We start from the raw sequence: 25,694 nt of genomic DNA on the forward strand, positions 1-25,694 counted from the left end.
ATAAATACTGTGAATCCCTAGAACTGTCTGGCTAACTTGTCACTCCATTAACTTGCACAGATCACTCCTGTAACTATGTAACATTTTTTAAAAGAACTTGCTGGACTTGTACATTAATTGGCTTCTAATTCTGCAGAAAGTAGAGCCTCCATAAGTAACTGTTGAAGTCCTTTTTTAAATTACCTGTTGTTACTGCGCTGCCAACCTATCACTCATGTCCAAAGAGGGAACCTGTTTAAAGTAACATTTTATTCTTGCATTTAAGTTCTCAATTTTTAAAATGTTTTTAAGCTAAGGAAAGATGCTTCAACTCTTTCTCCTGTCTTTTCTTTCGATCTTTCTTGAATGCACATCATATTTATGACAAAAATAATGCAAGGTGATCAATGCTGGGTACTAGGTATGCAAAGACATTTGACTTCTCTGAAGAACAGACGGGAAGGAAAGGGTGCTGAGGTGGCATTGTTGGAACAGGATGGAATAAGTATGATGGAAAGATGATTCTGCATGTTGTGACCCAAAATCAATCTAGTAGAGATAAATGACAGAAAGAAGTCACTGGTAGAAATATGCTACAAACCCTGTAGCAGGAGCTATACAGTGGGACAATAGATCAGGCAATCAGAGGGCATGTTTTTAAAAAGGGTTAGGATTAGGATAGTTGTATGTGATTTTTAAGCTTCAAATAGATTGGGATAGTCAGGTGGCAGAGAAAGTTATGAAGAATTCAGTGTCCAGGTCAGTTTCCTAGATTTAATGTTTATCCAAGCCATGATCAGGCTGTTTAGATCTCATAATTTGTAAGGAGATGGGTTTCATAAATGTCAGGATAAAAGATTCCCCCAACCCACCCTGGAAACAGTGACCGTAACATGATAGGATTTAGCATTCAGTTTGAGAGAGAGGAACTTGAGTTGGAAGCAACTTTGCTAAGCTTTAAAAAGGGTAATTGTAAAGGAATGAGGACAGAACTGTGTTGAGTGGACTGGGAGAGGAAGTTAAGTGAACTGGTTGAGGAACAATGGTAGATCTTCAGTTCATTGGCTCACAGCAATGATATATTCCAGTGAGAAAGAAGGATTCTGTGAAGGGAATGAGCAAACCATAATTAACCAAGGAAGTCAAGGATAATGTCATATTGAAAGAAAGTATGATGTAATAAAGATTAATGGCAAGCCCAAGAATTGAGAATTTTAAAAACCAACAAAAGATGACTTAAAGGGAAAAATGTACTTTAAAGATAAACTTAAAATATCAAGATGTATTGCAGGGCCTCCTGTACAAGTATAAAAAGGAAGCGAAGCCTTAGAGGAGTGGTTAGGAAAATGGCAGTGTTGATGAACTACTTTGAATAATTCTTCCCTGTTGGAGACACTAATAGCATTTCAAAATCAATAAATAGTAGGCAAACGGAGGAGTGGAAATAAATACAATAATTATCACTAGAGAAAATTTGAGATGAAGGGGTCCACAAACCCATAAATCCCTTGGTCCCGATGGGATGCCTTGGGAATATTAAAGGAAGTAACTAGGGATTTAGCTTGAAGTTGTTATTGGGAAAATGTTAGTCTGTTGGAATGATGTAAAAGAGCGTTTATGATCAAGCAGTGTCAGCATCTCTTCATGAAGAGGAAGTCATGCTTGAAAAAAATTAGTTCTGAGTTGATAACAAGCAGGATAGATAAAGGAGAAGCAGTGAATGTAACATGTCTGGATTTCCAAAAGGCTTTTAATAGGGAAACACCGCTACTTAAGAGTCCATGCTGACTAGTGGAGTGCCACAGGGATCAATGCTGGGGCCACAGTTAGTCACAATATAGGTTAATGACTTGGATGAGGAAAATGCATGTGCTATAGCCAAGTTTGTGAATAATAAACATAACTGGGAATGCCAGTAGTGAGGATGACAGACTTTGCAGAGGGATTTGGGCAGGTTAGACCAAGTGTGCAACAACTTGGCAGCTGCACGCAAAGTGTGAAAATGTGAGATCGTGGACTTGGGCAGAAAGAATAGAGGAGTTGCTTATTATTTAAATGGAGAAATATTACAAAACACAATTGAAGTCCTCATCTGTGTATTGCAAAGCTTGCATTCAAGTTCAGTGGGTAATAGGGAAAGCAAATTGAATATTTCAAAAGGAATGGAATGTAAAAGTGGGGAGGTGATAAATCTATACAAGGCACTAGTGGGCACAACTGGAATTTTGAGAACACATTTGGGCCCTTTTCTCAGGAAAGACATTGTGACATTGAAGGTGATCCAGAATAAGTTCACTACGTGCTGGGTATGGAGGGACTGTCTTGAGGAGAGGTTAAGTTGGGTCTGTACACATTGGAATTTCGAATGAGGTGATATTACTGAAATAAGACCATACGACAGGAGTGGAAGTCAGGCCATTCGGCCCATCGAGTCCACTCCGCCATTTAATCATGGCTGATGGGCATTTCAACTCCACTTACCAGCATTCTCCCCGCAGCCCTTAATTCCTTGTAACATCAAGAATTTATCAATCTCTGCCTTGAAGATATTTAGCATCCCGGCCTCCGCTGCACTCTGTGGCAGTGAATTCCACAGTCCCACCACTCTGGCTGAACAAGTGTCTCCGCATTTCTGTTCTGAATTTACCCCCTCTAATTCTAAGACTGTGCACACAGGTCCTAATCTCCTCGCGTAATGGAAACAATTTCTTAGCGTCCACCCTTTCCAAGCCATGTATTATCTTGTAAGTTTCTATTAGATCTCCCTTTAACCTTGTAAACTCCAATGAATACAATCCCAGGATCCTCAGCCGTTCCTCTTAGTTAGACCTGCCATTCCAGGGATCATCCATGTGAATCTCTGGACACGCTCCAGTGCCAGTATGTCCCTCCTGAGGTGTGGGGCCCAAAACTGGACACAGTACTCCAAATGGGGCCTAACCAGAGCTTTATAAAGTCTCAGCACATCGCTGCTTTTATATTCCAGCCCTCTTGAGATAAATGACAACATTGCATTTGTTTTCTTAATCACGAATTCAACCTGCATGTTTACCTTTTAGAGAATCCTCGACTAGCACTCCCAGATCCCTTTGTACTTTGGAAATATAACATTCTTGGGGGACTTGACACTGTAGATGCTGAAAGGTTGTCCCACTTTGGGTGTAGGACCAGAGGGCATAATATCAGAATAAAGGAACACTCATTTAAGATGTGAGAAGGAACGTCTTGATTGAGGGTTCTGTGAATCTGGAATTATTTACCAGAAGGGACTGTTATGGTGGAGTCATTGAATATATTCAAGGCTCAGATTTTTAATCAGTAAGGGAATTGAGGGTTATCAGAAAAAGGCAGGAAAGTGGCGTTGTGGGTTATCAGATCAGTCATTATTGGAGCAGATTTGAAGACCTGAATGGCCTACTTCTGCACCTGTTTGTTAGTCGTAATCTTCCCTTTTCCACTTCTATACCCACACTTAATTTGCTGCAGGTCACCATAATTCTCCCATTTTTACTGCTTTATCTTTTCTTAACACTCATACAAGGACATACTGGTACTTTTTTTTTCACTGCTCCTAATCTCCACATGGTATTTTCAGCTCATACTTGCAGCAAGTTATGGCATAAAATTACTTAAAAGTTGGAATGTGCAGTAGAATCCATGGTATGATATGCTCTAGCCCAGCAAGATTTAATCCATTAATTTGCAGTCTTAACATTTCATTTGATTTTCATATGCATGTAGAAGGTAATTCTCAAGATGGTTTTGTCCTAATCATATCCCATAGTGTCATTGATGGAATATAGTTAATGTACCTTTACTGAAGGAAGGGAATGAAGGAAATCCAGCACTTGGTATTTGAGGATTAGATTTTTTCCTTGTAAAATATTGACTATGGGAGACAAGTGCATAACAAACTTCTAAGTCTTAAAGCCTTACAATGATGAAAGGATCAAATTTGAGAATTAAGTCTATAATTGATTCTTTGATTAATAATTGACTACTGACTTTAACTTACACTAGTAGTAGCTTTTTTGATTTGTCTACATTTGCTAGTTGATTTGGAGGAGGTGGGGGGAGAAAATCTGAATTAAGATGGTGTTGCCTGGACTGAGGAAGCAGCAGACTCCATAGGCTAAGTGGCACTTCCTTATTTTGAACTATTTATCTTAATGCAGTATGCAACTTGACTACATCAAAAACATGAAGGCTGTAAATTTAATAAGGTATGAGGTTTGAGTAGTTGTGTTCCCTGGGTGTTGCTGCCTATCATTTAGATGAGAGGAAAATCCTTACCTCTTAGACACTCAGTCCCACCCTGTCACTCTGCTTCAATTAATTCCCAATAGTGCCAGACATCTTGCAACTTTGACTATAGGTCTTTGATGTGATTTTAATTTTATTGCTTATTAGTTATTCATTTACTGCAGTCACCAAGTGTATGTAAACTTTCAAATGTATACTTGACAGCGACCAGTGCCATATTTAATTTTACTGGCCAATTCTTTGCAATATTACACAAAACAGTAGAGCTTAGGTTCACCTAAACTCTTAACTCCTTACTTACCTTGGTGGGAGTCTAGAATATAAAACTCTTGCAGACAGCTTAGTTTAAATTATTATCTTTATTTACCAGTGGCATCAATGTTACACTATGACACAGATACCTACAAGCCAGGCTTGAGCTAAGGCTGTAAAACAATTGGCAGATTAGTGGGTATCCGCTCTTACCCCTAAGAGCTCTCTCCAGTTATTCCCCTTTGTTGCTGCAAACTAACTGTCCTCCTACAAAAATTGGTATTAAAGTTACAAAACTGCCCCATGTCCTTAATCAGTTAAGCAGTAATAAAACGGCAAAAGTTTGCAGAGGAAGAAAAACTCAGTGGCAGTCTGAGCACGCTGACTGACTAAACTACATTCCCATCAAAGTAGGAAACCCTGATCAAGCCAGACCAAATAGTCAGTTGCTTTGGCTAGTACATCATAACAAGTCACCAGTCTAAACTATGTGGAAAAGGACATGAGGTAACCTCGCTCAGCTGACATGCCCAGTATCATTGTCCTACAAAATGGCTATTTCTTTTAAAATTATCTTAGATTCCCAAAATGCAAATTAAATTGATAACATTCCCGGACCTCAAGCTCTAGGGAACAACACAAATGTTCAATTCATGACAAGCCAGTGTTTACTCAAGTCAGACCAGAGTTAATCTTTCCACCAGCTTCTGTCCTTCTGTCTGTCTCCATCTCTTTCCCCCTCTGCCTCCTTCCCCCACCCCCGGCTCCCGGCCGTGTCCCTTGAACCCTTCAGTGAACATAATTTACAGAATGTTTTTTTCTCTCTCTTACATGAACATCTTCCAACTTTCTTACTATGTCATGTTTTCCTAGTTTGTATGGGTAATGAGACATTCACCTTTCAAAACAGTCCAGATTAGGGAGCTGAGCTTCATAAATTCAAATCTGCTCAGTGTGGTATACACAAAAATGTATCAGGATTGTTCTATTCCGCCTGCATATTCCACTCAGCTTATTAAATTACAAGTTCTTTCCCTATTGAGTATGAGTTTTAAGAGTCTTTGAGATAAACAAGAAATTTTATTATCTGACATCCAACTGTGAAATATGCATGCCTCCAGCCCCCAAGGTGAGAAGGAAGTACTGCCACATGTTCTAAAAGAACAAATGCTATCACCTTATTTACAGCAATCCATTGACACTAAGAGCAGATGTCCTTAATTCTTCTGAACAAACTTCCCCAATCCCATGGTAAAGTGCTTTCCTGCATCTCCTTAGCAGATGTGTAAGGCTGCCAGCTTTCTCAACTGCTGCTTTGGTTAATTTGACTGAACAATCTTGTTTTGGTTTTAGAATGAACTTGTCAAAATATTTTCAGGTTTGATTAAATGATTTTTTGATATAAGATTTGTAACCTTAATTTAGCAAACAAAATAACCATTACTGTTCAGTTCAGCGCATTGCACTGGAAGATTTAGCGAAATTATGACTTTTATTCTGTACCCAAAATAGAAAAGGCAGTCTAGTTAAATGTTTGTTTGCACTTGTATGAAATGTTGTCAAGTTATTTGTCTCTTGGCAAATGAGGGTGTTTTCATGAGTGACATTGAAATGTCAGCTGTGAAATTGCTGGAATCCAGAGTCCCCTTCATTAGTTAATAAAGCTTCTTGGAGTTCAGGATATTAGAAACTACTTAGCTTGCACTCCATCCTGCAATGGAGAGTGTCTGTTGGATCTCTGGGTCCAAGTCTGGTCTCAAACAGTGAAGGATGAGTGTAATCTTTTCCCTTTTTAAATTCCATTGGGCATGTGCAGTCATTGCATGAGCTAGTACATATTGAGTATTCTGATCTTTAATCCATGATCCTGCATTTTAAAACTTTGTTTGCACTTTTTGTTCCATCTGTGTTTCCCCTCTGTAACTCTATCCACTAAATCATCTGTATCTTTTGTTTGCTTGGTAGTTAGGGGAAACAGTCTGGCATTTAAATTTAGTATTTGTAGAGCTTCAAAATCTTTGCTCTTTCAAGTGGAAATGTGTTTAATACAGTCCTTGAGTTAGAGATATTAACTGCCAAGTGAGTTCAGCTGTATTGTGACTAAACCTTTAGTTCTCCTATTTGCAGAAGTGGAATTGTAATATGCAGAAAAGAAACTTCATGCAGCTGAAGAAGTTGAAACTGGAGTCGCATGTTCTAATTTGGAAGGTACCATAAAATAGGATCATCAAGCTACCACTGGTGCCACAGACAAAGCACAGTTACACCCCTACTTCCTTGGGGCTAAGGAAATTTGGCATGTTCTAAAAGAGTTTTCACAATTTTTATAGATGCACCATAGAAAGCATTGTATCCAGGTGAATTGTAGCTTGGTGTGGCAACTGCTCTGCCCAGATCATAAAACATGAAGTTTTGAACAAGTCCAGTCTATCTCACAAGCCAGCCTTCTGTCCATTGACTCTATCTGTACTTCTCAATGCCTTGGGAAGGCAGTCAACATAATCAAAGACCCCTCCCACTCAGGTTAGAATCTCTGAGCCTCTTGTGTTGGCAGAATTTTAAACACGTGTCAACAGATTCAAGAACAGCTTTTTCCACACCTTAAGTTCTGAATTGACCTAAAATTTTAAATTCTGTCAATCTCTTGTGCACTTTGTCTGCAGCTGTGACATTGTGATCTTCACTCTGTTACCGTAATGCACTTTGTATGATATGGTCTGTCTGTACTGTATGCAAAACAACTTTTAACTGTGCCTAGGTACCTGTGACAACAATAAACCAAAACACAACATGCCATGTAGGTTGAACTTGAGTACATTTTGGTTTTTCTGCGAAGTGTTTTAAGTGAATTAGTTGCATAAAATGAATTGGGCTTGCTTCTGAGAGTGCTTTTAGGCACTTTTCACTCAATTTACTGATGATCAATGTGTATGCTGTTTTTAGTTTAACTGTTCAGTGTCATTTGTTGCTCCTGTATTTTAATAGTGTATGTTTTGAGAGCTAATTTTGACCAGTGATTTTATGTGCCCAGAATAAGTTAAGTCTTGACATTTTTCAAATTTTTGCTACAAATTTTCATGTCAACTCTAATGTTTATAGAGAACCCACGAATAAACAAAGGTTGTAGAATATTTTTGGAATAGGCTGTGATCAAGTAGCTTCAGGCTTTACATTTCTTTTAATATCCTTAAAATCTGACAAAAGCAATAAAAGTTTAGTTGAAAATGGATTTTGAAGTCTGTACAACCACTCCATTCAAACTCTGAAGAATAAAGACTTTACACACAACAGATCATTCAGCATTAATGATAGGTTACAGCAATGTACCAAGTCTGTTTTTATTTTGATTGAAATGTAATGTGCATCTCCTGTAGTCATGTGACTTCTATTATGAGGCACATAGTTTAACTTATCTCATTTGACCTCATTGATTATATTCTATTCAAAACAATGTTATATGTAACACATGAATGCAGAGCTGTGAGAAAGCACAGCTAGAGACAGGTATATGCAGAGCTGTGAACTACTAACACCCTGTATGGAGTTTGTACATTCTCCCCATGTCTGTGGGTTTCCTCCGGGTGCTGCGGTTTCCTCCACAGTCCAAAAATGTGCAGGTTAGGTTAGATGAATTGGCCATGCTAAATTGCCCATAGTGTTCAGTGAAGGGGTAAATGTAGGGGAATGGGTCTGCTTTGGTGGGTCGGTGTGGACTTGTTGGGCCGAAGGGCCTGTTTCCACACTAAGAAACCAAATAAAAATAAACCAGCCAGATTGGGGAAAATGGCTACAGTTTCCCCATAGCAGCTCCTGCTTGAAGGACAGGATATGAAGTAAAGTGAAATTTCTTCCAAGCACGAGGATCACATTATGGAGTAGCAACAGATTTGTTGAGCAAACCAGAACAGTAACACGATCAGTTGAGAAAGCAGTGCAGAAGTGTTAACGTCACTGAACAGTTTAACTAGTTGGGTTTGAATTCCACCATGGCAGACGATAACTTGAATTCAATAGATATCTGGAATTAAAAACCTAGTCTGATTACCACAATCAATTATGAAAATCCATTGGTTCACTAATGCCCTTTAGGGAAGGGAATCTGTTGTCCTTACCTGGTCAGGCTGGTGTGTAACTTCAGAAACATAACATTGTGGGCAGTTAGGGTGGGCAATAAATGCTGGCCTAGTCAGTGGCACCCATATCCTCAGAGCGAATTAAATAAACAATTTCTTCTGGCTCCTCAGAAGCTCTAGGAAAAGGCCGAAAGTTTGAAAGGTATGGTTTGAGTCCCCAAGTGAACTTTGAATACCAATGATACTGATGGAATGTTTTCACCAGTATGACAAAACTCCATTAATTTGTACCTAACACCATTTAACTCAATCGTAGACATCCATAAATTTGCACAATTGAAGGATAATAGAGACTTTTATAGCACAGAAGGAGGCTGTTTGGTAGATCATATCTATGCCACTTAGCAAACGTCTGACTACATCAATCCCATTTTCTGACTTCTGAAACATATCTTTGAAGACTTTGGCAACAGGTAACTGCTTAAATGTTAAGAGTTTCTGACTCTACCTCCTAGCTCAGCATATCTCTCACTACTATTAAGTCAAGAATCAACGCTGGCTCAATGAATGAGGGTAGTAATTGCCAAGTTGATCTATCTCTACCACCTCCAGATGGTCTCCGCTTCACAGATGCCAATCATCAAATTCGATTCAGTCCCTGTGATGTCAAGAAGTGGTAGGTTTGGATATTGCCAAGGCTATGGGGCCCTAACAATAATCCACTAATAGTACCCTATCCAAGCTGTCTCAGTACACTGTCTGCTTTGATGAAGAGACACTGGACTTAAAACATTAACTCCGTTTGCTCTCCACAGATGTTGCCAGACCTGTTGAGTTTTTCCAGAAATGTTTGCTTTTGTTTCAGCTACAACACTCTCATCAATTTGGAAAGTTAACCATTTATAGCTGTCTGATAGACACAAAGTGGGACAATTCCAATGCAGCCAACTGCGCTCCCATCAGCCTACTCCAGTCATCTGTAAAGTGATAGGTATCATGACACCTTCGAGCAAGCATTGACTGCTTAGCAGTAATCTGCTCACTGACACCCAGTTTGGATGACTCCAGAGCCATTCATCTCGTGATCTTATTTCATCCTTGATTCAAATATAGATGAAAGATGTGAAGTGAGTGCAAGCCATTACTCAACATTGTAGCACCAAGGAACCTGAGCAAAACTGGTATCAATTGGTAATCAAGGGCAAACTCTGATCGGAGTTCTACCAGGCACATAAGATAGTTGTAGTTGGAAGTCACCTCCAGGGCATTACTGCAAGAGTTCCTAAGGGAAGTGCCTTCACTGCTTAATCATGATCTTCACTCCATCATAAGTGGGAATATTAGTTGATAGCGCACTGTTCATTACTCTTCAAACACTGACGTAGTCCGTGCCCAGACACAAGACCAGAACAATATCTAGGCTTGAGCTGAAAATGGCAAGTAACATTTGTACCATGCAAACAGTGACCACCTACAATAAAAGACAATCTAAACAGTGTCCCTTGATATTTAGCAGTGTTATTAGAATTTCTCACCAACATTCATCGACTCAGTTGGACTTGTCGCAAAGCACAGTGGCAATGTAAGCAGGTCAGAGGCTAAGAATACTGCTGCAACTCATCACCTGATTTCCCAAAGCCTGCCCACCATTTGAGGGGCTCAGTTGGAAGTGTGATGGAATACTCCTCACTTGCCTGGATAAGTGTAGCTCCAACGACATTCAAGAAACTTGACGCCAAGGACAAAGCATCTCATACATAAACATTACCACTCCACTCAGCAGCAGTGTAAACGCATTGCAAAGATTAGATCACTTAGTGTGGAAACAGGCCCTTCGGCCCAACAAGTCCACAATTACCCTCCGAAGAGCACCCCACCAGACCCATTCCCCTACATTTACCCCTTCACCTAACACTACGAGCAATTTAGCATGGCCAATTCACCTAACCTGCACATCTTTGGACTGTGGGAGGAAACCGGAGCACCTGGAAGAAACCCACGCAGACACTGGGAGAATGTGCCAACTCCACACACATTTGCCCGAGGTGGGAATTGAATCCAGGTCTCTGGCGCTGTGAGGCAGCAGTGCTAACCACTGTGCCACCGTGTCGCCCCCACGATGGTGCCTTCAAACCCATGACCACTTAGATCTAGAAGGGCAAGGATAAATAAGAGTACTACCACCACCTCAAAGTTGCTATCTCAACCACACTCACCATCCTGATTTGGGAATATATCAATGTTCCTTTGGTCTCTCAAACTCCTGAAATTCCCTTTTCTAGCGTCATTGAGTTGACATGCAGGTTATGGACTGCAACAGTTCAAAACGGCAGTTCACCATCACCTAGAGGGTAATTAGGGATGGGCAATGAATGTCCATCCTGTAATGCCCACATCCCCTTAGTAAATTTAAAAGGCTGTGAGGGTATACATTGATCCAAAAGATCTAATTATAACCCTAAAGAGGTCTCACCACTCTGGATGTGAAGGTTGGTTTTCTGACTAGTGAAGTTGGATGAAAGCAGCTTTCTAACCACGTTTTGGGCACCCTATGGAAGATCCAGATCGTCACCCATGTGATTTGGCATTTCCACTGTTCGAGGTATATCAATGCAAAGAATGTATCCCTGGTTGGAAACTAAGTGGATGATCTTACTTGTGAATATGGGCATGCGATGGAAAAATCTAGTGCTGAGCAGGATCAAAACAATGGAGCTGCTGGCTAGGTGAGCCTGAAACTGAAGACTGAACAACTACCATTGAAGTTAAGTTTATAGGCCAAATTCTTGTCCAATTTGTTGACTCAATATGAATCATAATGCCAGATTGTGAACAAGAGTATGCAGTGATATATTGGGAAACGATGAAAAGCAGATTTTATTAAAATAAAGCCACTATTGACTGCGATGCTACTGCAGATGTGGCCAACGCATCTGCAGTAAGAACAGCTGATTGTTCTTGCTTACAGGATGCTAATAGAAACACACAGCATCTAGGTTGCAACTATGCCTGGCCGTGGACTTGCGAATATTTTCCAGAATAACTATGTGGAACAGACAGTGACCGCATCCATGTCCAAGCCACTGCAAAGTAGTTTCTCAAGCTACTACTACCTGCTCCAATTTGCAAAGAATGTTACCCCAGTTAGAGATGTCATCTGGATGTGTCATCTACACAAAGGAAGTAATATAATTGTGTAGGCATTCTTCGTTGGAAATGCTGCTGTCAATAGAAAATGAAAGATATGGCAAGTGTGTAAAATTTTTATTTCAAAAATTGACTTTTTATATGTAAAGTGTTTAGGAATAAAGTCACTAAAGCAGTTCAGTTTTGCATAGTGCTTGCATATGGAAAAACAAAAGCCTTCAGGCACTTTTGTGCAGGAGACTATTTACATATGAGGCATCTGAACGTGTCTTTTAACTGAAGAAGCCCTCATTTTACTTCAAAGGAAAGATTTTAGATGATCTGTCCCCACTGCACCCTGGTGGCAGCTGCCCCAAGCTTTAGTGTATGCCTCAGCGCATAGTCCTGGATCTTTGTGTGCCAGTCTGCAACACTTGGTCAAGGTCAACTCCTTGCTTGGAAAGACAATGTTTCAGGCAAACTAAAGAGCGTCTTTTGGAGTTGATGGTCCTTCAGATGCGGTCTGTTTTGTCATGGTGTACATCCAGCGGAATAGACATTAGAGCACAGAGTCCTGCATCATAGCTGCTTCATGTGAACCTTGTCAAAAACCTCTGCATCTTTCTTTAGACTTGAAATTGCCAAATGCCTAACAACCCACACCAGCTGTATGACACTTCTGACATTATTCCAGAAGATGTGTGACAGTCTCTACCTCACCACCTGCAGCTGCCTAGAGGGCAGCATACAGTGGCCCAGAGTCCAGATTTACATGAAGGATCTGATGGGCCACCAGCCCAAGTAATGTCTTGGTGCTTGTTGGAATGTTAAAGTTCTCCTGATGGGGCATTCTGCGAAGTGGCTTTTGACAGTTTGTTCAGTTTAAAAACTCAACAGGATTCACCTTTCTCCTTTTCCAGCAGGGATGCTACATGCTGATCACTTCCTGATGGACTTGTGGTCAAAAGTCTTTTTCATAATACAATTCTCCATGAAGGCCAGGTGAAAAGTGTAAATCTGAGCTTTTGACGTGCAGTATCAACTCCTACTGCTCTGGAAGTCCTTACCCCAGAGGCAGTCAGCAAACCACTTCTCTGTATTCAAATCAGTCAAGCTACCCAACAAGATGCAAATGTCCAAGCATTGAGAGTAGCGGTGATAAAAGGGATAACTTGACAACATTAGACATGGAAATGAATTAGCAGCTCAAGATGGCATGTTGCGGAAAGGAAATTCAGATTGTCATGAACGAGTTAAGAAGAGATGCAGAAGTGTATCCACATGAGCCACTAAGGAACTGAATCAAGTTTGAGGAAGGCAAGAGAGCTGATTTGCCAGGAAAGCACGAGTAGTGAAATTGAAGACCACAACAGCAGTTGTGATATGCTTGTAATATACCGAACTAATCAAGTTAGAGAGGCACTGATGAAACATGTCCCAGCTGGACCATCAATGGAGCTGGAAATAGATATTTTTACACTTGCAGGAACTGATTTTCTTGTCACATTAGAATAGAGATGGACCAGATGATTGCAATAACTAGAGTTGAAATTGCCAAATGCCTAAAAGCCCACACCAGCTGTATGATACTTCTGACATTATGCATGACAGTCATCGTCCAGTTAAGAATTCAATTGCTTAACAAAGTTCTACATCACTGTCTTCATTATCCGCGATCAAGTGTTTAAAAGAAAAACCAAGGTGGCAGTCAAAATTGCCACAGGAGCCATGACAGTTTAGACCAAATTCTGCACAGATATATGCAAGGCAATACTTGTAGAGAAACCTATCCACTGTCATGAGAAGTCAAGTACAGAACTAATTTCCAAACAACTGTTCCCTTGGCAAAAAGCTGCTGAAACCAGAAGAAATGAGAGAAAAATTTAAGGTGAAGCTGCACAAAGTCAAAATCTAGTAAACCATTACCAGATTTGAGTACTGGAGAGCCAGTCATAGTACAAAACTTGCATTGCTCTGAAGAAAGGCCAGCCCAAGTGGCAACTTGGAACCTGTGTAATAGATGACTTTGTCATGTGTTAATGATACACACTGGAAGTAAATGCCAGACACTCATGCAGTTGTAGGCGCTTATGCCCAACTGGAGAAGCTGTTCATGTACTCTAGGCAGTTGGTTGGGGAAAGGTGAGTATACCACCTCCACAGATCACCTGTCAACTATCAGAAGTTCACTTCCACGGAAATGGAACAACAGCAACAGCAGATAACATGGCAACCAAAAATGATGTAGGAGAAAGTTAGAACTAAATGTAGAGGTTCTACTTTGGTGATCTGGAATTTTTCCAATTCTCAGTTAGAAACTGGAAGAGGTTATTTGAAGCTAATAGTTGTTAATCCATCTGAATATTCATGGACTAGGCCATCAAACTCTCATTGGGATTCAAAACCGGTTTATTCAAACCTGTATATATGTTAGGAAAGGGAACTCTGATATTTGGTATTTAGAATATTGAATTTTGTTAATTTTCAAATTTTTATGTAAAACACCTAGTTTATATTGTACTTTTATATCATTAACTTCTGTTTTATTGTTAAAACCAATTTTGAAGCATTGTGTGCTTGTTTCAGTAAAAAACTAATTTAAATCAATTATAATTCATCGTGCCAGATTTCAGTCTGGAATCTGATTTATCCGGTAATACTGTAATAATATTGCCCAAGCCAGAAGGTTGTCCACGTCTTTGTGCGTTTGGACATAGATTGCTTTAGTCTTTGAGGACTCCTGAATGGTACTAAACATTGGCAATCATCAGTGAACATGTCCACTTACAATCTTACAGTGGAGGGAAGGTCACTGAAGCAACCGAAGATGATTGGGCTGAGGATACTGTCTGCAGGTGTTCCTCAGGGTAGATTCTGGGATTGAGGTGATTGTCATCCATTAGCCACAACTATTTTCCTTTGGATTTGATTTCATCAACCAAAGATGGGTCGTCACTGATGTATTTTAGCTGCAAATGATTTTGTTGACTTTTGTGCAGTGCAGAATTAATTGCACATACACAAAAGCCATTTCAGAATGGGGGTGTTTGTGAAGTCCATTCCTTCAGCCAGCTGTTTGATGTGGCAAGACTGGAGGACTTAGATTTGATATATTCACTGTGGAAATGCTGAGCTCTGTAATGCATGCTACTCATTCCGCGTAGCACGCAAATGGTCTTGTGACGTAGCTTCAGGTTGATGCCTTTCTGTGCACCTCATTGAACCAGGATTGATCACTTGATAGTAGGTAGGTGATATTCCGGGGAATTAGGTTACATATTGGTGTTGAATAGAATTCTGCTACTGTTGCACACCCCCTCAAATTCCTAGTCTTGAGTTGCTATGAATGTTCAAAACTTAGCCCATTGAGCATGGTAATAGTTCACACCAAGGGAATTCTTGCTAAGAAGTCAAACTTTATCTCTACAAGCTCTGTGCAGTGATTGCACCTACCAATATTATCATGAACCGTTATATCTGCGACATCTAGATTGATGAAAGTGAAGGCAAAGATGTTTCCTGCCATAGGCTTTGCTCAACAGGTGTGCACTCTTTAGGATTGGCCGGTTTGGTCAGTGGTAGTATCAAGCTGCTCTTGAGCATTGAAATCCTCTACCCAGAATACATTGTGTCCTTTCCATCTTCAATGCATCTTCCAAATAATCAGCGTGGAAAATGGATTTGTCAGCTCACGGTTAGTCTGGGAGGGGAAGTAGTGTAATGTGATCAGCAGGATTCCTTGTCCTGCTGTCATGTGACTTATTGGTGACCACACTCAACATTGAGAACTTCCACTATGCTGTCGACTTTTAAGAATATCCATGATCTGGGTGTGATTTACCAACTACTGACTAGCTTTCAATTCCCACTTTAATAGTTGAATTCAAATTTCACTATCTGCTGTGGTGAGTTGCAAACTTACACTACGGAGCATTATCCTGGGTGTCTGAATTACTAATCCAATGACAATACCACTACTTAGCTATCATTACCATTTACCTTAAACTTTATTTATTAAACAAGATTGTTACATGCTTACTGACTACTTTGTATGTGTTTATTTCCAGATTCCAGTTATGATTTTATCATGTTTGTGCAGTTTATTGCTATTATATGGTCTTTAAATTTAAAGCTTTGGCATTTGTTATAACAAATTAATTATAAATAATTTAGATTTAATTTTCATTTGGAAGATCAATCCTGAAAACACCACATTGAAAACTTCATCTAACTAAGGTTGAACTGCTGCTCAGTTGCCTGTTTTTTTTTTGCCTGTGTGCAAAATCCATAAATATTCTGCAATATTTAGCTGTGCTTTAATTGGATTCTACCTTTTTCGTTCTGTTATTTTCCCAAAATGTCATTCTTAAGGAAATATTTTTATGTTGAAATATTTGCTGTACAAATGCAAGGGAAGAAGAGAGATTATTGTGGATGTGTATATAGTAGTCAAACCTTCAAATTGCACAGCTACCATTTCCTAATTAGAAAAACCATGTACTAATGGAAGTTTCTTTCAATCTGTCAACTTTATTGGAAATTGATGTGATTGGTACTATTTGACTTCTCCACCTCCGTGTGATTGTGTGAGCAGTTTTGATTCAACCAAACTGAATTTCTACTTTGTGTACCCCTCCTCTCCAGGGAGCAGCCCATCTTCAGCACGCGAGCCCATGTCTTCCAGATTGATCCTACCACAAAGAAGAACTGGGTGCCCACCAGCAAACATGCGGTAACTGTGTCCTACTTCTATGATAATACACGCAATGTGTACAGGATAATCAGCCTTGATGGGTCAAAGGTGAGAAGTACGTGGAAATCCAATGTATAAAGATGGATTTTCTAACATATCTGTTTTTCTGTGACTGACTCTTCCCATAATCCCTAAAGGGACTGACAACTTAAGTTGTATCTGGGAATTCACACTAAAAGAATTAGACAAGATTTCAAATTTACATTTTAATGTAACAAAATAAATATTAAAAGCAAAACATTGTGAATGCTAGTGAGGATGAATCATAGTTTTGTGAATTTGTGAATGCTAGTGAGGATGACTTGAAATGTGAATTTTGTTTCTCTCTCAATAGACTGTCAAACTTGAGTTTCTCCAGCACTTTTGGCTAACTTTATTTAACTAAATACTATTTAATAGCTGGTTAATACAGATTTGAGAAAGACCATCCTTTATCAATGCTTTGACATGACTGATAACTGCAAAATAAATGTGTGGAATTATGTAGAGAGCAAGCTGGACTACTATCAGAAAGAAAGCCATCCAAAATCGTTGCCAGATTCCAACAGGTTCACGTCCTCCCCTTTTAACTGCATTGTAAGGTCAAGCATCCATCAAATGTTTCCCTGTGTTCCAAACAATTCCAAACCAATCTCTAGCATCACCAGAATCCTGATGATTCTTCCCCTCACCACTCCCTTCTCTTACCCTCCTTCCCACTCCACTCCCAGAAAAGCTGTGCCAGAATGAATTCTTCAGTTGCTCTCCTGGATGAAAGGACCAGCTACCATTTGCATTACACATAGTTCATGTAATGGAGCTTTTTCCTTTAGTGTTGCCTTGCTTTCACCTTATTTCTAGAAGGGAGGAAGAGATATTCAGCAGCAGAGTCTGTCTTTTGGCCAAGTATGACTGATAAACAATGAGTACTTGTTTAAAATTCCAGATTTGTTAATTGAATTCACATTTCACTATCTGCTATCATGTGATTCAAGCCCATGTTACAAGCATTAGCCTATATTTCTGGATGGCTAGTCCAGTGACAATACAACTACATAATTGTTTCATTGAACTTGTTCAGAATTTCAATTCACTGTCCACTTATTTGAGAGGTAAGCATTATGTTGCCATTTGTATTTATTCCTGAATTCTGTTTTGTTTTATCCGAATATGAGCAAGCTACCAAATTTGACAATATTCTGGCTTTACCCAAATCTTCCATCCATAGACTGAGCAAATAGGCTTTCCTGATGAACTTCAAATATTTGGGGATTGGAGATGTACAGCACAGGAAAACCCCCTTTGGTCCAACTTGTCCATGCTGACTTGATTTCCTAAATTGATCTAGTCCTATTTGCCAGCATTTGGCCCAAATCTCTCTCAACCTTCCCTGTTCATGTACCCATGTAGATGCCTTTTAAATGTTGTAATTATACTAGCCTCTACCACTTTCTCTGGCAGCTCATTCCATACACTCACCAACCTCTGCATGAAAAAGTTGCCCTTTAGGTCCCTTTTAAGTCTTTCCCTCCCATTAAACCTATGTCAAAACCTAGTTTTGGTCTCCCCCAGCCCAGGAAAAAGACCATGTCTATTTACCCTATCCGTGCCCCTCATGATTTTATAAACCTCTATAAAGTCACCCCTCAGCCTCCAACGCTCCCAGGGAAACAGTCCTAGCCTATTCAGCCCCTTCCTATAGTTCAAACCCTCCAATCTTGTAAATCTTTTTGAACCCTTTCAAAGTTCACAACATCCTTCCGATTGGAGGAGACCCGAACTCTGCATGCTAGTCCGAAAGTGGCCTAACCAATGTCCTGTACAGCTGCAATGTGACCTCCCAACCCCAATACTCAATGCTCTGACCAGTAAAGGAAAACATACCAAACACTGCCTTCACTATCCTATCTACCTGTGACTTCACTTTCAAGGAACTTCACAAACCAATCCAGATGTCTTTTAAATGTTGTAATTCTAACAGTCTCCTCCATTTACTATGGCAGCTCATTCCGTGCATGCACAATCCTGTGTTAAAAAGTTGCTCTTCAGGTCCCCTTTAAATCTTTCCCACCTCCCCTTAAACCTATAGCCTCTAGTTTTAGTCTCCCATGCCCTGGGGAAAAGACCATCTATCCAAGTCCCTCATGATTTTATAAACCTCTGTAAGGACACCCCTCAGCCTCTAATGATCCAGGGAAAATTGCACAGCCTGTTCAGCCTCTCCTTTATAGCTCAAACTTTCTAACCCTGGCAACATACTTTTAGATCTTTTTGAACCCTTTCAAGTTTCACAACATCCTTCCTATAGCAGGGATTGAATGCAGTACTCCAAGAGTGACCTAACCACTGTCGTGTACAGCTGCAACATGACCTCCAATTTCTATACTTAATGCACTGATCAATAAAGGCCAGCATACCAAATGCTGCCTTTAATACCCTATCTACTTGCGACTCTTTTCAAGGAATGAGCCTGCACTCCAAGGTCTCTTTGTTCACCAACACCCCCCAAGTCCTTAACATTAAATGCACATCTATCCAAATGTAGCATCTCGCATTAATCTAAAATAAACTCCATCCGCCACTCCTCAGCCCATTGGCCCATCTGGTCAAGGTCCCATTGCACTCTGAGGTAACTTTCTTTGCTGTCCATTACTCCAATTTTGAAATAATCTGCAGACTTACTAACTATGCATCTTATGCTCATATTCAAATCATTTATATATATTTTTTAAAAAACTGTGGGCGCACCATTATCCTTGTGGTGGCACTGATCCTTGTGGCGCATTCACCTCTGTCTAATCATCTGGTACTACTTTGGGGAGTGAAGATGCAAAGATCATTGCCAGAGGCATAGCAATTTCATTCCTTGCTTTCCATAGTAACCTTGGATAGGTCTGGTCTGACCCTGAGGGCTTACCTATCTTGATGCTTCCCAGAATTTCCAGCCACTTAATATCAATCTGCTCAAGTCAATTAACCTGGTCCACAGTGTTCTCACTATCAACAAGGTTCCCCTCTCTAGTGAATACTGAAGCAAAAGTCTTATTTAGGGCCTCCCCTATCTCCTTTAGACTCTAGGCACAATTTCTCTCCACTATCCCTGATTGGCCCTCCCCTCTCTCAGATCATTCTCTTATTCCTCACGTATGTGTAGAACACCTTCGCATTTTCCCTAATCCTTCTTGCGAAGGCTTTTTCGCTCCCAGCCCCCACAAAGCTCTCCTCAATCCATTTTTGACTTCTTTCCTGTAATCCTGTAATGCTGTGCTGGATCCTTGCTTCCTCAACCTTAAGTAAGCTTCCTTCTTGACAAGAAGCTCCTCTTCACTTGCCATCCAAGGTTCCTTCACCTTACCATTCCTTGGCTGTCTATGGGACAAAGTTATTCAGCATTTGCAGCAAGTGCTCCTTAAACAGCCTCCATACTCCTGTTGTGCATTTCTCATAGAAAAATTGTTCCTAATTTTTACTCCCCTCCCCCAATTAAATACTTTCCCATACTATCTGTTCCTATCCCTCTCCATGGCTATGATAAAGGTACGAGGCAGTTGTGGTCACTGTCACCAAAATGCTCTCCCACTGAGATCTGACACCTGGCTTAGCTCATTGCCGAGCACCAAATACAATAAGGCCAATCTGCATTGAGTCAGGAATCCTTCCTGGACACCTGAAAAAATTGACTCCATCCAGAACATCTGCACTAAGGTTCCAATTAATTTTTGGGGAAATTGAAGTCACCCTTAACAAATGTTACATCTGCACCTTTCCAAGATCTGCTGTTTAATCTGTTCTTCTAGCTCACCACTGCTATTGGGGTGTCTATAGAAAACTCCCAATAAAGTGATTGCTACTTTCCTATTATTGACTTCCACCCATACTGCCTCAGTAGACAAACCCTCCTCAACAATCTCTTTTTCTGCAGCTCTGATGCACTCTCTAATTAATAATGCTACTCGCCCTTCCCAGTTCTTTGTAAAATATCTAAACCCTGGAATAACCAGCAACCATTCCTGCCCGTGAAATCCATGTCTCTGTTATGGTCACATCGTAGTTCCAAGTACCAATCCATGCTCGAAGTTCATCACTGTTATTCCTGACACTCCTTGCATTGAAACAGACATACTTTAACTCATCCCTTTGCGCTATCAACTGTGAATCCTTCCTGACACACTGTATTCTACTTCTGTCCATTCTACAACTACCCTCTCCTCCGATTTGTAGCTCTGGTACCCATCCCCTGCCAAACTAGTTTAAACCCTCCCGAAATGCTCGAGTAAATCACCTGCCCACGACATTGGTGCTCCTCCAGCTTTTAAGTGCAACCCGCCCTTCATGTACAGGTCCCACCTTTCCCAATGATCTATGTATCTGAAGGTTTCCCTCCTGCACCAACCCTGTAGCCACATGTTTAGCTCCGTTCTCTCGCTCTCTCGCACTGTCCGTCCCTCACTGTTTACATCCTCATCCCTTTTCCTAGCTGTCTCATTGGTCACATAGACAACGTATCACCACCCTGCCTTCATCATTCCTCTGTTATTTAATCAAAAAAACTCAAATCAAGTTCATGTTACCTCTGATTATATCCCTAGTTAATGATTTGGGGACCAGTACACCTTGGTGTCCTAATTTGTTCAGATGTCATTTTGTGCCTGCATATCACTTTCATTTGGAATATCCTCTAGTTTGATTTTCAGTTTTTTTGGAATTTGGTTATTATAATCACTTTACTGAAGTATTGGTCTTGTCCACATACACAATTGTGTCACATCTTGTCATGCCCATTGGCCTACTAAATATCTTCCATGTTACACATGCATGTATTTTTGCCTTAGAAGTGTTGGTATATATTATTCATAAAAACTTATGAACTAGTACTTGGCAGTCCCCTTACCTCTTCAGTTTTTTAATTCACCTGTGGGATGTTGGTTTCACTAGCTGGCCAGCATTTATTGTCCATCCCCACTTGCTGTTGAGAAGACTATGGTGCGCTGCCTCCTTGAACTGCTGTGGGTTGACCCACAATGCCATGAGGGAGGGGATTCCAGCATTTTGACCCAGCGACGGTGAAGAAATGGCAATATGTTTTTAAATCAGGATAAGAGTGGCTTAGAGGCATTCTTGAAGGTGGTAGTGTTCCCATATATTTGCTGCCCTTGTCCCTCTACATGGAAGTGGTCATGGCATTGGAAGGCGCTGTCTGCGGATCTTTGACTTTCTGCAGTGCATCTTGTAGATAGTAGCAACAGTGTGTACTGAGTGTCTGTGTTGGAGGGAGCGGATGTTTGTGGATGCAGTGCCAATCAAGCAGCCTGTCTTGTCAAGCTGCTTATGGTATTAGGGCTGGACTCAACTAGCAAGTAGGGAAAATTCCATCACACTCCTGATTTGTTCCTTGTACATGGTGGACAGGCTTTGAGGAATCAGGTGAGTTTCTTTCCACAGTATTACTAGCTGTTTATCTGCTCTTGTAGCTACTGTGTTTACGTAGTGAATCTAGATGAATTCATGATAACCCCAGGCTGTTGGTAGTAGGGTTTCATCAATGGTAACACCGTTGAATGCCAAAGTGTGGTGGGTAGATTGTCTCTTATTAATGATGGTCATAGCTTAGCATTTGTGTGGCACGAATGCTACTTGCCACTTGTTACCCCAATCTGAATATTGTCCAGATCTTGTTGCATTTGAACATGGATGACTTCAGTGTCTGAGGAGTCATGAATGATGCTGAACGACCCCACTTCTGACTTTATGTTGGAGGGTAGAGCATCGATGAAGTAGCTGAAGATGGTTGGGCTGAGGGCACTACCGTGAGGAGCTCCTGTAGAGATGTCCTGGAGCTGAGATAACTGACCCCTAACAACTGTGACCCAGGTGTTGCGTATGACTCCAACCAGCAGACAGTTTGTCCCCTGATATCCATTGATGCCAGTTTTGCTAGGCTTCTTTGCAGCCTTGATGTCAAGGGTTGTCATTGTCACCTCATCTCTGGAATTAAGCTCTTTGGTCCATGTTTGGACGAAAACTTTAATGAAGTCAGGAGCTCATTGGCCCTGGCAGAACCCAAACTGGGCCTCACTTAGCAGGTTAATGCTGAGCAAGTGCTGCTTAATAGCATTGTTGGATGATATCTTCTATCACTTTGCTGATGATTTGAGAGTACACTGGGGCAGTAATTGGGTTGGTTGAATATGCCCAGCTTTTTACATACAGAACATAGCAATTTTCCACATTGTTGTAACTATTGTAAGAATTGAGTGGTGTGTTCTGGAGCACAAGCCTCCGGTGTTATTGCTGGAAGGTTATTTGGGCCCCATAGCCTTTTGCAGTATCTTGACATCACATGAACCAAACTGAATTTGATGAAGATTGGCATCTGTGAAGCTAAGACCACCTGGAGGAAGCCGAGGTTGATCAGCAATTATTGCTGAAGATTGTTGTAAATGTTTTTGAGCTGTTTTGCGTTTTTGTGCTAGGCTATTCCGTCATTGGGATGGGGCTATTTGTGGAGCTTCTCCCTCAGTGGGCTGGTTGTTCACCACGATTCACGACTGGATGTGGCAGGACTGCAGAGCTTAGATCTGCTCTGTTGGTTGTGAGATCATTGAGCTCGGTCTATCATTTACTGCTTAGGTTGGCATTTCATCTTGTGTGCCTGGTGCTGCTTCTGGGATGCCCTCCTGCACTCTCCATTGAACCAGGGTTGATCCACTGGCTTCATTGTATTAGTTGAGGGGATGTACTGGTCCTTGAGGTTACAAATTATGCTGGAGTACAATTTTGCTGCTCTTGATGTCCCACAGTGCCTTGTGGATGCCCCTTCTTGAGTTGCTAGATCTGTTTGAAGTCTGTCCCATTTAACATGATGGACATTATTCTCGATGTGAAAGCAGGACTTTGTCTCCAGAAAGACTGTGTGGTGGTCACCCTATCTGATACTGTTGTGGACAGATACATCTGCAGCTGGTAGATTGGTAAGAATGAGGTCAAGTATATGTTTCCCCCCTTGGTTCCCTCACCACCTGCCGTAGACCTAGTCTAGCAGCTATGCCCTTTAGGAGCCCAACCAGTTTGACTCATCAGAGGATGGTACGTGGTAATCAGGAGGTTTCCTTGCCATGAGACGTTATGGGGCGTCTGGAGTCACTGTTGAGGACTCCCAAAGCAACTTCCTCCCAACTATATACAACTGTGCCGCCACCTGTGCTTGGTCTGTCCTGCTAGTGAGACAGGATATATCCAGGGATGGGGATAGTGGTGCCTGGGACAGTCATTCTCGTGGAACCATACCCTACAGACTATGTCAAGCTGTTGTTTTTTTAGTCTGAGACAGCTCTCCTAACTTTGGCACTAGACCCTAGGTGTTAGTGAGGAGGACTTTGCAGAATTGACAGGGCGACTATTAGGTCATTGCATACCCCTAATGATCAAGTAAATCCAAAAAGTGAGATTTTTTTTTCTACCGCTTACCTACTTTGTACTAAAACCCACTGCACCACCTTATGTGAACAGCAGTAACAATTCTCCCCCCTCATTCAGTTTTGCATTTACACCACACTCTGTCTCTGTTTCAAAGTTTGTCCTTAATCTATCTGAGCATCTGGTTTTTCTTCTGGCGATAAAAAACCTTTTGCGCAGTAGCATGGATGTGATTACAACTTAAGATTTGGTGTTCAAATTTAACTTGAGCTTTCGGTGCTGCACTGAGATGCCCTCTATTGAATGCAACATTAAACCAAGGTCTTGTCTACTCTTTGCAGGAGGTTGAAAAACCTCCCACAGCACTCATTTGAAGAACAAGGGAGTTATTCACAGCATCCTTGCTGATGTTTATCCTTCAAACAGTATGATTAAAACAAATTGCCTGATGGACCCATTATGTTGCAGTTTGTTGAAACTTAGTGTACAAATTGGTTGCCATGTTTCCTACATGACAACTGTGACTACACTTCAAAAATTCTTTGGCTATGATGACACAGCACATGTTTGAAAATTTGCCTTTCTTTAGAAAAGATTTGATGCTGTATATGAACCTTTAATTAAAATTACTTACTTTGATTCTTGCCTGTACGATAAACAATTGTTAAATGTACAATTTTTTTGAATTAGCTATATTTTTGAATCAACGATCTTCCTTTGCCATTCAATATCTTGGGCAGGTTGGTTGTATACTAATGTTTGATATGAAGTTTAACACCAAAGTACACAACAATGAATACAAAGCAGTTAATATATGCTGTTAGCAGCTTAACTAGTGAATGGCATTCATGAGGCACTCTATTAATATTGAAGAAGTTTGTATTCCCCAGAAATACAGGAGTTTATTGCAATTTCCTGTTGAGATTTTCTTGGGAGAAGAAAAATCAGCGCAACTATTCTGCATATTTCTTCCCCATCAACTTGTAGCTGAAATGTGCAACCCTTGTATTGCAGTTTTGATTCTGACTGACGTCACTGTGGCCTGTTTAATCTATGACTCTGTTCTTTGTGTGAATTCCATCCCCAAACTGGAAGTTTATACAGTGCTTTTGCAAGGAGCTGTTAAACTCACTCACTGAAGTTATTTTGAACAGCTACGGTCGATAGGTGTTTATTGAACTGTTTTGTTTGAAGTTCCCCTCTCAGTTGATTAATGATCATGGGCCCCAATCCAAATTATAAACGCTACGCAATTTTCATGTCCAAGTGCTGCATGAAAAGTTTTTAATGCTGTTAAGAAACTGGTATTTACACATGCAATCAGTGAGCCTGCTTCTTGCATGATTTGTCTACCTTTGTAGTCTGCTACTAGTTGAAATGGCCAGCCCAATCTGTGCTATATAGTCCATCTATCATAACTTGGTTTGCATTTCAAATTATTTCACTGATTCCTTAGAAAGACGTTACAGATCCTTGAGGAATCACAAGAAATGGGAGTAAGCCATCTAGTCCTTTTCAGTTTATATGCTTTCATTCCCTCTCTATCAAAAAAAAACTCCTAATCTCTGCCTTGAATATGCTCAATGCCCTGAATATCCACAGCTGCTTATGGAAAAGAATTCCAAATGTCTGCACCCCTTGAGTGAAGAAATTCCATCTCAAAAGTGCTAAATGGCTGATTCTAAATTCTTGAGGTTGTGAACCCCTTATTCTCAACTTGCAAACCTGGGGAAACATCCCCTCAGTGTGTTAGGTCTCAAGAATTTTATACATTCCAAAGAGATTGCTATTTATTATTTTAAACTCCCAGGAGTAGAATTTACTCCATCACTTTGTAGGATAGTTTCTGCATT

The 25,694-nt window shown here is 40.6% G+C and overlaps 1 protein-coding gene across 2 annotated transcripts in view; it reads left to right on the forward strand.

The window, feature by feature from the left end:
- The window catches only part of homer1b (homer scaffold protein 1b), a 103,750-nt gene that overhangs the window by 22,672 nt on the left and 55,384 nt on the right, over window positions 1–25,694 (forward strand). For both annotated transcript variants that reach the window (XM_072596162.1, XM_072596170.1), the window contains exon 2: window positions 16,338–16,494. In XM_072596162.1, the coding sequence (XP_072452263.1) occupies window positions 16,338–16,494 (157 nt within the window). The remainder of the gene's footprint in view (window positions 1–16,337; window positions 16,495–25,694) is intronic.

Source organism: Chiloscyllium punctatum, chromosome 2 (genome assembly GCF_047496795.1).
Source record: "Chiloscyllium punctatum isolate Juve2018m chromosome 2, sChiPun1.3, whole genome shotgun sequence".
Taxonomy (NCBI): domain Eukaryota; kingdom Metazoa; phylum Chordata; class Chondrichthyes; order Orectolobiformes; family Hemiscylliidae; genus Chiloscyllium; species Chiloscyllium punctatum.